Below are 13866 nucleotides of genomic sequence, written 5' to 3' on the forward strand. Positions count from 1 at the left end.
CTTATAATCCCTAATTGACCTCGATTCTGACTAGGAAGAAGGGGGGAGGTACCGTTTGGAGTGGAATCGATTCCAATAACTATTGAATATAAATAATTAAAAAAAAATATTTTTTTGGCCAAAAATGAAGGGGCCGAAAACCGGCTTAATTGACCCTCCACATTTGTCATTATTATTATTATTACATCTCATTAATGCTGACATGCATCTAACTTATGGACAAGCACTCGACAATTGTGTTGAGGCAAGAAAAATTTATTCTGATACATTTTCAAATCACTTAAATGCAAGGATGTTAAAAATTCGAAAGCTTTGCTTCTTCTTGTTTACTTGAGCAGATTTTCGAAATGAGCGCCCTACCGCTATACATTTCCTTATCCGCTGAATGTTTTCTCGTTGTACTTGAAGCAATATTCTAAGATTGTCTCGAATTTCGTTGCAATGATGTATTATTCCTTCTATCAGGTCTTCCATGGTGAAATTAAAATCTATAACTTTCATACTTAGTTTAATAAATATTTTTAGAAGCTCTTAATATCTTGTGATTGCAAACTTTTGGTAAAAAATTGGTCGATATAAGGTCTGTAAATGCTTCATAATTGTAATTAATGGTTTCTGATTGATGAATTTATAAATTATAAAGCATCATGTAATCTTTTGGAAAACGTTTTATGAAGAAAATTATTTTTATTTTTTTGACAAGGTAAGATTTTGGAAGGGGTAAGTCTGGAAAGGTTTTCACAATATCTTTTTATACGTTTTATGTGTTTGATTTTTAATTATGAAAAAGTGAAAAATATATTATGGTGCAATTGCTAGTGATGTCATTGTTTCTTGAAAGTTTGTTGATTTTGAAAGTACTCAATTTCTTTCCCGGAAAATTCTGCAAGAAATTAAAGCATGTTTGTCTTTTCGATTTTTATCATTGTTTGTCCCATTTTAATATTTTTTTCGTCTTTGTCTACTGAAATATCAAAATTAAACTAAATGTGATATACCATTGTCACAACCTGCAATAAAGTACAAAATGGCAACAAATAATGCTACGGTTTTGAGGACAGTGTTTGGTTCTGTTTGACATTTGTTTAACATAAATTGCGAAATTAATAGTACTCTAATTGTTATTTGTGATCACGGTAGAATGCAAAACTAGTTTGTGTAGTACTTCTGCACATGAGCTGAAAAATTTGTACATATGGGGCAACAGTTTAGAAATCTCAAAAACACAAAAAGGATTTGGACAGTAGAATAATTTACAGTTTATCTGAAAAATACGAGTACGATGTGACCTCTTCAGTTATTTCAGGTTACTTTTATTTATTTATTTTTTGTTTATTATTGGTTACTATTAGTTATTAATGGCCGTGGGTTCGATATTTTGTTGTTCTATTTTATGATATTATTTAAGTTGTAAACCATGAACGCCAGTCGAATAAATCGACGAGGAAAGATAAGCAAAACAATTTATAATAGTTCTAAATAAAATTTTAACGTAAAAATTAGTTGGGATTATATAATACAATAGAAATATGTTATATTAACTAGTACATATAAAAGTTAGAAAATTTAATTAATTGAAAGGGCCGCCCTTTTCGGTAAGTATAAATTTTGTTTTTGTTATTTTTATAAATAGCTGTTTATAAATGTAAATATGTATAAATATAAAAATATATAGTTAAAGTTGCTATTTTAAGGTATATGTACAATTAAAGGTAAGTATTAAAACATAAACGTGCCAACTTGCAAAAAAATTGACAAACTTACAGACTAAAATGACAAGAATATTCTAAAAGCGAAGGTTATGAAACTTATGAACGTTCTTCACGTGCTCTTATGGCTTATAAAATTTAAATTTTAGGTGATCCTTTGCTGGAGAAGACAGTGATGCTGCTCGATATAATCTGTGTGAAACCCAAAAGATAAAAGAGGAAAATGTACTCACTCATTCACAGTCAGTAGTACATTATAATAAAATGGCTATTCTCTGGTGTGGCTTCAGGATTAGTGCCATTTACTCTTTAAATTCTGCATTACCGAGGCAAATATTATCATATCTTCCTTAGTGTGGCTGATGGTGTCTGGCTACTAAATCTTCGCCCAAGCAAAAGCAGTGACAGTAATTTATTTTTTATTTCTTTTCTCGGTGTAATTAAAAATCTACAATATATATAGTTTTGTTTTATTTGATATAAATGGAAATGTTATAAACATGTTACTCAAATCAAAGTTAGATATGAATATCTATTAAATATAATGTATCATTGTTATTACCTTAGATCTTATGAGGTTTCACACTAACGGCTAACTTCTCACTGCGAATCGTCTGTGCCTTTATTTTGCGCGATTCTTTCTCTACTTACAAAAACTTATCGCTATATGCTGGAAAATATTATTAGCATCCGAACTGCTCGCTGAAATTTTATTAGGATAATAATGAAACTAAATCTCAGGAAATATCAATAGCCCACACAAAAAACGTAACATATTTAGCCTCTTATGCAGCTTATTTATGAGTACATTATAAATGCATCTGAGAGTGTTACAACGCATATAAAGAAACAGTTTGGAAAATAAAGAGACAATAGTCAAAACGAGGCCTCAGGCAATTGCTTTTTCCTTTTGAAATAGGGACAAAGATACTAAACGTCGCAAAAGAAATATTTTTTTAGTAAGCACTAAACTTGACCAAATTCATCGTGTTCGCGATTTTCAGATGCGCAGTGGCAACGCTACCAGACTAACACCGGAGCTGATTCTCTGTCTGAACATCGAATGGTTGTACATTAGTATGCATAACATTGAGCAACAGGTACCTGCTCTACTGCGAACTCATTTCAGAAAACTTGTTACTACTCAAATATTCATGGTATAAATATTTACGGAGTTGTACAAATTTATTATAAAAATAAAATATATCGTACTACTAAAAACTTTTTGCGTAGCCGATAAAATTTACGTATTAAAGGTAAATGATGAAACTAGTATATTTAATGTAGAAAGCAACTGATTACCGATCAGTTAGATACCTTTAAAATAAAATTATCCTCAGGTTGTAATTTTAAGTCAATAGCAGCTTGCTTAACGGTTCTCTCAAAATCGGCATCTCTCTTCCGGGGGACCTCTAAAGCAGGAAACAAATCTCCAATTAGACCCATAAATACTGGCATGTCATCTGTAACAATCTTAGGAACGTTAAAGTCTCTCAAAGCTCGCATAAGAACCTCCTCTTCTGGTCTACCAGGATCCCCTCGCTATAAAAATATTTGCAATTAATTTGAATCTGAATTAAATCTGATCTGATAGTAAGCTACAAATTTTACCTTCAATGATCCTGCTACCACTAATACTGACTTGATAGCTCGCAGTCCCCAGTCATAGTGATCTTGTTTAGACAACAATTCTTTACAAAGTGTGTATAGAGTAATAAATTTTCTAGCTAAGATTTTTGCTTCTTGGAATCCTTCAGCAACTAACATTATCTCACAAATAAGCTCAAAGTCAGGAACTACCATAGCACATGGTCTGCAACAGAAATATTAAAATATGCACACTGGAAAGAGTGGTAAAACTGATTACTAAAGGGATTTTACTTGAGAAAATGTATTATATATTTTCGAATTCTATGTAAAAACTCTTCTTTATTACTCGAGCTTTCGGGATTTAATTATCCCTTCTTCAGAAGAAAAAATTTGAGATTTAAGTAAAAATTGTCACGTTTTAATTAACATTTTCCCTCATACCAAAAACCAGTTATACAAACTTTTGTTAAAAACATTTTTAGAAAAGTTTACTATTTATATAGTGGCGTTGACTGCATTCTTACTTATTAAATAATATTGATTTGCTCATTAACACGTTATAAAATTATTGGATTTCCCAAGTATCAACGATTTTATTTATTTTATTTTTACTAACTAATGTTTACTGGCAGATAATAATTTTACCTGAATAAGGCCTTTAGATTTTCTGGCAACTCTGTCCTTCCCGCATAACCTGGATTCATCGTTATAAATATGCCTACGGTTGGCACCAAAGATATCATATCACCCATGAAGTCAAAAGTGGTTTTTTTATTTTTTATAGCATCTAAAACAGATTTTACTTGAACAGCCACGACAGAGAGAACCTCCACTGATATCCTGTTGAATTCATCAAAACATCCCCAAGCTCCAGTCTGTGCCAGTCCTTTGTAAATATTACCACAGGACTAAAACCAGACTATATTAATCCACATACCCACATTTAAGTGGTTATTTACTTTGTAATCCATCTGTTCTGAACAATTAAAAACATAGACCATAATTCCGAGAGCTCTGCCCAAATCTTTCGTTGTTTCAGTTTTACCTGTTCCTGCAGGTCCTGCGGGACCACCACCCATAATTAAGTGCAAGGACTGAAATATACAGCACATTTAGCTAAAGTACTTACGTAATTGTCGATTTTTTTTATTTCCAAACTCAAGGTTGTACTACAATAAATGGTGCGTTATTTAATATGCCGATTTATTAAATATACAAGATATACAATATACAAGAATATGAGTACATCAAACAAAACTATTAAAATTAAAAAGTATAATTGTCAATTAATAACAGGAAATTACATAACTATAAAATTTGACAAACAAAAAAGGAATGAAAAAACAAATAGACGATCTCAGCTATAGAAGCAGGACAATTTTTTAATGTCTTCTATAGAAGAATTGAAAATATCAAGCCTGTTCTCATTGTAACTAATTATTATTTGGTGTAAAAGAGGCAATTTCAAAATATTGGAGGAGAAATTATAAACAAATTACTAGATCTAGCATTTAGTTAAACGCTATAATTAATGTACGATGTAAGCATAATGTAATCATTATTGTCATTACCAATTTTATACAAGAACATTACAGAATACACAATACAAGTAATACCCCTGTATCATATATATTTACAGAGCATTAACCTTTGCATTCATACTAAAATATGTTCTTCTCGCGCATAATGATTCTAATGTTTTGTTTTGTTTGTTTAAAAATCCTTTGATGTTTCATCTAATTTCAAATGAAGTCACGAAAATCATTTTTGTGAATTTAACATGAGTATTATTCCTGAAACAAAACTCCTCATAAGTGCTGTCTAACTCAAACCTATCTTAAAGTAAGTCACCCTTACCCAAAACCATTGAGTTGGATAGGTCCCAACGAAAGTATAACTTACAATTTAAAAAATGTCTTGCATATTTTTTACTAATGTTATATAACAATTATAATGCGCCCAATTCACATAAACAAACTCCAACTTGAGCCTGACGAAACATATATTTGAAGTAATCTCTATTACACAAAATAAAATAAAACTCACAGTTTTATAAATCCCTGCAAAGCATTTGGCAATACATACTGGGAATATTAATTTGACATCAAATATAACAACTACCTCTTTAGCACAAGCAAGTCCATTCAACAAATTGTCATAATCTGCAGCGAAATTAAATGGAATTAGGGAGAAAAGATAGGACACTGCATTTAGAAACATATTCAGAATATTGTCAACGACATGTTGAGCAAGTCCAAACTGTGCGATATCTTTAATGCACAGTATGTGTATGTGAAAAACACAACACAATATGCAGTGGGTAGTTGTTTTAAGAGAGAACGAACACACTTCAAGGTCATACCATCCGGAGCTGGCACCAGCCTCCAGCAACCATGGCGATGATGTTCTCCAAGATCATGCTGAAGAAGTGTCAGTGGAGGAGAGGATGGCGAACAGGGTTGTAAAAGAAAAGATGGGGTACATCGGTAATATGATCAGGAGGTCGTCGTTGTAATCGAGAATAGTGATGTCAGAGAGGGTAAGTATACTACGTGCGTGCAGGAGTAGCACTAGCCTCCAGCTGCGATGTCCATGATGTTCTCCAAGATCATGCTGAAGAAGTGTCAGTGGAAGAGGAGATGACGAGCGGGGCTGCAAAAAAAAAGATGGCGTTCGTCGATAATGATCAGGAGGTCGTCGTGCACCACGTACGTGCAGGAGTAGCGGCGGGAAAAATTTACCATTGAATTCTATGTTGTTTTGTTAGTTGCTCTTTATTGTTACATAAAGGGTTGCCGTATTAAAAAGTATTAACAATAAGATATGTTATGGCTACGTAACTTTTTTTATTAAAATTATAATTATATTGAATATCTTGGTTATTTATTTATGAAAACCCCATAAATTATACATTATTATGTAGAGAATTTCCCTTTTCTTCTAATGAGACAAAAAATGAATATGGCGTCCATAACAAAAACAAAAGTTGATCACCGCTCAGCACAAGTTTTTAGAGATAATACTGACAGCAAGATTGATTGAAAAATCGGTATCGGCATAAAAATCTGCAAAATTGTGCTCATTTCACCATTTCTGTATCTCTTAAAATAAGAAAGATACCTGTATTGGACAATTAATTTTTATTTATCTTTTAATTTTAATATAATAATTTTAATTATTTTATTAAACATTTATATCATATATACATACACTGAGCTCGTAAAGTTTGGAATAAATTCGATAAATCGTTATTGAAGGGTTTTGACAGGAAATCCTCGGACACGTCAACTTTAGTTTGTAAAATGTCACTTTTTTCAGCCATCGACTTTTTTTTTGTTTTGTTTGTTTTTGAGCTATGACGTCATCGGCAATTTTTTTAAATGGCAACCCATATTTTTTTCCACGGATTTCGATAGAGCACATTTTTCTGAGTATGAATATGTCAAAAACGTATGACCTTCAAGATGGAAGTTTTCGAGATAATAGACAGTTTAAGTTGATTGTAGATGATCATGATATTAATTTGAGCATGCGCAACGGTCAAATTCTACGTATACGTTATGTCCGATACATAACTTAAACTGTCTATTAGGTTCCAAAGTTTCAAGGATGTACCATATACAAGGTATCGAGTGGGTCAAGTTTTTTAATAGCTTATCGAACATTTTGAGAGATTTTAGGAGCAATTTGTTTAATTTTTTAAGTAATAATCAACAACAATTTTAACAAATAAAAAAAGGTTTCTGTGCAAATGATAAATAATTAAAGTAAACAAGAAAATCAGAGGAAATTTTCAAAGTGACCTCCATTCACTTCTTGGCAATATCCCATTCGCCACTGAAACTCCTGCAGAACCTTATGAAGAATATCTGGTTGAATGGCTCGAATTTCATTGCGAATTCTGTCCTTTAATTCTTCAATGGTATTTGGTCTATTGAAGTAGACTTTGCTCTTTAAATAGCCCCATAAAAAGTAGTCTAGGGGAGTGAGATCCGGAGATCTAGGGGGCCATTCGATAGTTCCTCTTCGACCAATCCAACGGTTAGCAAATATTTGGTTTAAATAGTTGCGAACGATCACTGCAAAATGAGGAGGTGCACCGTCTTGTTGGTACCATATCGTGTTATTGGGCAGATCGGGATCTACGTCATTTGGGTAAAGCACCGCAAGTGCAGGGACTAAAACGTCTCTTAAAAATTCAAAATATTTTTCACCTGTTAATGCGCCTTCAATGAAAAATGGACCCAAAATGCGGTTAGCAACAAGGCCAGCCCAAACGTTAACTTTTTGTGGAAACTGACTACGAGTTTCCATTTTCCAGTGTGGATTTTCAGGAGACCAATATCTACAGTTTTGCCGGTTTACTGTGCCGTCGAGATAAAAGGTAGCCTCATCAGAAAAAATAATATTGCGTAAGAATCCGTCGTCATCAATCAGGCGTTGCAACATGGTTTCACAAAACTGTAACCTACGGTCAGGATCATCTTCGTTTAATTGTTGGACCAAAACCACTTTATACGGATGCCATTTGTACAATTTCAAATATTTTAAGACGGAGCTTTGAACTATTCCGTTGTTTGCCGCCACTTGGCGGGTGGGTAAATGGGGATTTTCTTGAAGCTCTAGTAGAACATTCAATTTAACATCTTCTTGTACTGGTGGACGACCCGTTCTAGGGCGATCTCTCGCATGACCCATTTCTAAAAACTTTTGCTCTATTTTACTAACCGTGGACTGTGTAATTGGTTCTCTGTTTGGATATTTGTTATTAAATAAACGGCAAACTTCTACTTGTGTGCGAGCTCTGTCCCCGTAACCGATCATCATCAAAATTTCGATTCTTTCCCTTTCACTCAAACGACGAACCATTTTCAAATAAAATGAATTCTGATAGAATAATGATTAATTAACTTAAAATAAAACACAAACTTGCGAGGACAAACTTCAAAATTCTGACAACTATCAAAACTGTAATTTTTTCAGAGCTTCCTTGATAAATGATTAGTACTTTGTCATCGCTTGTATAATGCATTCTTGAAACTTTGGAACCGAATATCTCGAAAACTTCCATTTTGAAGGTCATACGTTTTTGACATATTCGTACTCAGAAAAATGTGCTCTATCGAAATCCGTGGAAAAAAATATGGGTTGCCATTTAAAAAAATTGCCGATGACGTCATAGCTCAAAAACAAACAAAACAAAAAAAAAGTCGATGGCTGAAAAAAGTCACATTTTACAAACTAAAGTTGACGTGTCCGAGGATTTCCTGTCAAAACCCTTCAATAACGATTTATCGAATTTATTCCAAACTTTACGAGCTCAGTGTATATACAGAATATATTAAAAAGGTTAAGATTCATTATATTTGATTAATTTTTACAGGTTCAATAATGTGAGGAAATTTTATTATTCTTTGCTGAAATCGGGTGCATCCTGCATCCAACACCTCTCACATCTAACTGTGCTGTGAACATAAAACCAATGGAACGATGTCATTATGATCGTTCAGCTGAGTCCTCTTTTTGATCGGAGATGTAAACATTACGTATTTTGTTCACAATCTCAATATACTTTTTATCTTCCCTTAAATATTGAATATTTAGAATCCATTTAATCTCACCATTTATTCGGCATCCAAATTTTTGTTATTCCACAAATTCCAAATTTATGGTTTTGGGAACTATGCCCTTGCTCACTAAGTATACGGGCTTCTCGTCAACTTTTTTTTTTCAATTCAATAATGTCAGGAGCCCAAATTATTTTTATGTAGCATTCGGGTAGATTGACTTTGCCCTCTGCCAACGTCATTACTGTATCAACTTCTAGTTGACTGGTTCTAATAAATTGCTTCACTATTACTTGTCTGTTAATGGCACCAAACATTTTTTTCTTGAGCAATGCTTTTGATATATTTTCTTAAAACTCCAATGAACTGACGTCTTTTATTTTATCCAGTTTGTAAGCGCTTGCTCAGCAAGAAAAAGGTGACCTGACGGCTATGACATCACGCACTTATAAATTTCTTACAAGCTATCGCGAATAACTTATCACATTATTTATTACTAATAAAAGTTTACCGCTCCACCAAATCCACTCCATACAGGGTTGCAGCGCCCTGGTTATATCAGTCGGCACAGCTGTACCTGTTTTCCCACGCTAACTACAGCAACTATGACATTATCTTTGCCATAGATAAGATATACTATGTAAGAAATAGATAGGCAACTCAATGAAAAAATGCATCAAATACGCCATCGGTGTTTGGAGCAAGAAACACTTTCAAGGGCAATTATTGCACATACGAGGGGTATAAGAAAAGTTCATTGGGTGTAAAGGGGCATACGATAACTTCTCATTATATTCGTAAGGTGATTCGCAAACATTGACCAAAAATGAAACCTCGTATTCTTTAGTGAATTTTAAGAGGGCTCTTTCGTATAAAGCTTTTATCTAGGAAGTTTCGTTAAAAAAATACAGGGTATGAAAATTTAAAAATTTTTTAATTTTTTACAAATAATAAAAATTAAAAAATAAATGCTGCAGGGTATTGCTGGAATATTTGTCTAAATAAAAAAGTATGCCGCTGCTTTATTATAACAATCATGATATTTTCGCATTCCTCTTCCAATTTTCTACAAATTACTATTTTTTATATTTTTCCAAAAAAGCCTGATTTCCTGAGTAAAACTTAAAAAATGAACTGAAGACACTTCGATATTTGAATACAATGCTGTTTAATCGTTACATTAGTAGACTGTTTTTGCGCAAATAGAGGTATTTTTGAGCATTTACTCAAATAAAATCATCTATGAGATGTTCTTTATTCGATTAAATAATAGATTAAAAAAAGTGTTTCTATTGTAATTTAAACAATGTTTTCAGTTCAACGAAAATGTTTTTTTTTTTCGAAAAACATAAAGGGGTGGTGATTTGTAGAAAATTGTAAGGAGAATTCGAAAATATCATAATAAAGCCCTGTATCTCAGCCACTGGAACATTGTTTTTTAAGAAAATGCTTCCGATTTTGTACAATATTTACATACATTCATGTGATTAATTTCAAATTATTTCACTCACTAGTTTCTAAAATGTTATAAAAAATTTAAAATATTAATTTAACACTGGATTGTTTTAGTGAACCGTCCTAGACAAAAACTTTATATGAAAGACCTACCTTAAAATTCACTAAATAATTCGAGGTTTCATTTTTTGTCACTGTTTGTAAATCACCATGTAGTTCATTTGTAAATTGATGTCATTGGCAATGTTTCACGTATAATTTCTTCATTCACATTATTACATTTTCTGAAAATTCTAAAATTATATTGTAACGTATGAATCATGATGAAGTTCCGGCGTCAGCTGTTAAATTTCAAAATGAATGCTAACAGAGACAACAGAAATTTATTTTGTCTCTGTCTAAAAAAAGGGCAGACGCATTTCGCTGTCCTCTCGGGCTCTGGAGTCAAGTAGTGGGGGGTAATTTTCAATCTCTTACCAGTAAAGTTGCCTATGTGTGATCTTTGCACAACTGTAGAGAGAGCATGACTCGTTATCGTTTTCGCACTTTAAGTCTAGCCGACATGCGTGATGAAACCATGTTCTCATCAAGTATTCTTTAGAAGCTATCCTAACAGTAAATCATTGCGTTATTTATATTAATTTTCAAGAATGCCGAAACCCACTGATATTTTGAATTACACACAGACCTGTTACTTAACCTAATGAGTATTACAGAATGCTTATGTCGTCACATTATTTAACTTTCGCGTTGCTTTTATTTTTCCGCCGCGGCTGCCGAATCGCTATCCGGCGCCGGCTGCAACAAAATCCTGAATGAACACTCTTGCTGAACTGATGGTACGTAAAATATTACTTACTTGTGTTAACGTAATGTAGCATCTATCTGTCAGAGGAGTAATAACTAGCCTCGGTGTATTTCCCAAATACTCGTAACTGTATCTAAATTGTGCATCGCATATGTTGGCAAAGCATTGTTTCTCTTTTTCGTCCCATCTATGTCTCAGTTGAGAAACCCACTGGAAAGCCAAAGCACTATCCACTTTCGTTTGAATCAGTTTACCAACGACGTCTCTGGAATGAACATCAATCGTGCATATTGTCATAATTTTTTGCCTATCTTGTTTTGATAGGTCGCCTAGTAATAAAGAAATTAATGTACTAAGTTGCGCCACTTGTTTCTTGTAATAATCTCTAATGGCATTGTCGTAACCTTCCTCAAGTCTAGAGAAGGCTATATTCACTTCTGTGGTCCACCAGATTTGCGTCCCACATAGAGAAACCTGTGCGGGAAAATCGAATAGCCACTGGTCTCTAGGTTTCTCTTCGTAAGACAAAACTCCTTCGCCAATGGAAATTCTAATTGTTTCTCTCATGGAACTTTGAATGCGATTTAACCATTCTTCAACCTTAAAAAGAAATTTAATACAAATTTTTAAATTTTCAATTTCCATAACTCTCTAAAAAGCCTTTATTTATATTTAAAAAAATTACAATCAGTCCACAGTTAGAAAGACTTTATATATGTAGATAATTATCTACTTCAGCATTTGACCCTTCCATGACATACTCAATTACCAAATAACTATTTGTGAAGGGAAATAAATGTGAAGGAAAAACGCATTTATTTAAATAAAGAAATATACTCGTAGGAAGAAAAACTTCATTTTTAATATTATTACCCTTTCGGTAACGAATCAGCTTCTTGACAATATTTTGCTTGGATAACACAGCCTCCCAAAATAAAAAAAAAGGTCGTGATGTGGATGACTGACCATGGTATTCCTATGTATTTTTCGACGCTGATCGGATTCCGAGGTCAAAAAATCGTATACTCCTTAAATTTATGTGTAGAGTCAAAAACATCCCTATAGGGGTAAAGTTATGAATATCAGTATGATTACGGAAAGGAGATGAATGGACACTTTGCAATCCTCGTGCTCTATATATATTATCGCCAAGGGCTTCCCCGAAGGAGTTGATATGCCTTCTACACCTCTTCTACTTCTATACCCTTCCGGATATAGATCTGCGTCATGAAAGCTTCTAGCTTACAAGTCTTGAGAATGCAAGAGAGACATGATGGACGGTGAATACACCCAAAGAATCAACCCCCTAGGGGGGTGAAAACTACCTTCTGCTGGACGGGATGGAGGAAGATGTGGGAAAGCAAACTTTTCTTGTTTTTACTGCGCAATGGTCGCAATGCACTGAGCATAACAGCCCTCAACTGTTTTGCCCGTAGCCGTCTAAAGGGTGGAAACTACTTACATATTTTGTTCTTCATTTATTTTGATAAGTGTTGTTATTTCTTACGTTGAATTTTGAAGGTGTGTATTAGAAAAAGAATGTTCAATTAAAGTATAGAACGCAGAGGTCGAGTAAAAGGTTAAGCCAGACAAAACGGAGCAAAGGTTCGAGGGTTGGAGAAGGGATAACAGATGGTGTATAAGCTCGATAAATTCCGCACTGAAAAAAAAATAATTTTTAGTACTTTTAATTTTTTAAGAAATGTAAGGACCATGGAACTAATATCGCTAGATGTTTAAATTTTTCAAAAATGTTGTTACTTATTACTTACTCTATAACGAAAGTGCTATTACATATATTACAAGTATCATTGTTGCTGATTTATTGAATACTTATTTTTAAAATCGTTTTCATATTACCTTTACGCGTGTTCTATGGATACATACTGAAATCTAATAAAAATATATGACATAAAGTTAAAATTTATCAACGGGCCCTTAAATAATAATGAAAATATTCAATATCGCAAATCTCGACCATGAATTTTGTAGAGCGTCTTTTAGAAAGTAAAGTTAGATTTGTTGCAAATTTATTTTTTTTAAGTTTTTGGCGCTCCCACTTACTCAATTAGCTATTATGATAGGAGCATATATATTTTTTAAACTAATATATTTCCGCATTAATTTTGTATTATTGTAACTTATTTACTTATTACTTATTTTAAATACATAATTAGTGAAAGTTAAAAATCAGTTTAAAAAATTAAGTCTGGAGATACTTGAAAATTTTTGCAGTTACTGACCTTGTTGCATATAAATTAATTTCATAATTTTAGAAAGGAACAAACATGTTCACAATTTTAGACCCATAAGCGAACTCTTGTGTTCGTCATTGGAATCACTAATATCCGCAATTGGATAATTTTTTAATGTAGACTTTTACAATGCCTTCTATTTAAATTTTTAAACTGAAACAAAGAAAAATATGTAACTAAAAGTCCGGAAAAAATATTTCGTATTATAAATTGGTGAAATTGGCAATACAAGGATTTTAAAATAGCTTTAAAAAATATATAGCAGATCGTGAATCACTAACTGAGTCATCGCAATTGGTTCAACAGGTACAATGAAGGGCAACTTAAAGTCCCCACTAGTTGGGTCGCTCTCATTCTATCGCGGCCTAGCACAGATAATTACGGAATGTTTCGGACTGGGAGTGGGGTATGGAGATATACTACACCGTGGCACCAAAAACTCTGATATATTCGATAGGGTAAATAATTAATCTGATACCAGT

General features: G+C 33.0%; 1 protein-coding gene across 1 annotated transcript in view; it reads right to left on the minus strand.

Moving 5' to 3' along the window:
- The window catches only part of LOC108907032 (dynein beta chain, ciliary-like), a gene marked incomplete at its 5' end in the record, with an annotated part of 124041 nt that extends 112312 nt beyond the window's left edge, over positions 1–11729 (minus strand). The window contains 5 exons of the mRNA XM_023455154.1: positions 3027–3251; positions 3321–3522; positions 3945–4207; positions 4259–4393; positions 11181–11729. Coding sequence (XP_023310922.1) covers positions 3027–3251; positions 3321–3522; positions 3945–4207; positions 4259–4393; positions 11181–11729 — 1374 coding nt within the window. The remainder of the gene's footprint in view (positions 1–3026; positions 3252–3320; positions 3523–3944; positions 4208–4258; positions 4394–11180) is intronic.
- Positions 11730–13866: the final 2137 nt, after the last annotated feature.

Source organism: Anoplophora glabripennis, unplaced genomic scaffold, assembly GCF_000390285.2.
Source record: "Anoplophora glabripennis isolate ALB-LARVAE unplaced genomic scaffold, Agla_2.0 scaffold293, whole genome shotgun sequence".
NCBI classification, from domain to species: domain Eukaryota; kingdom Metazoa; phylum Arthropoda; class Insecta; order Coleoptera; family Cerambycidae; genus Anoplophora; species Anoplophora glabripennis.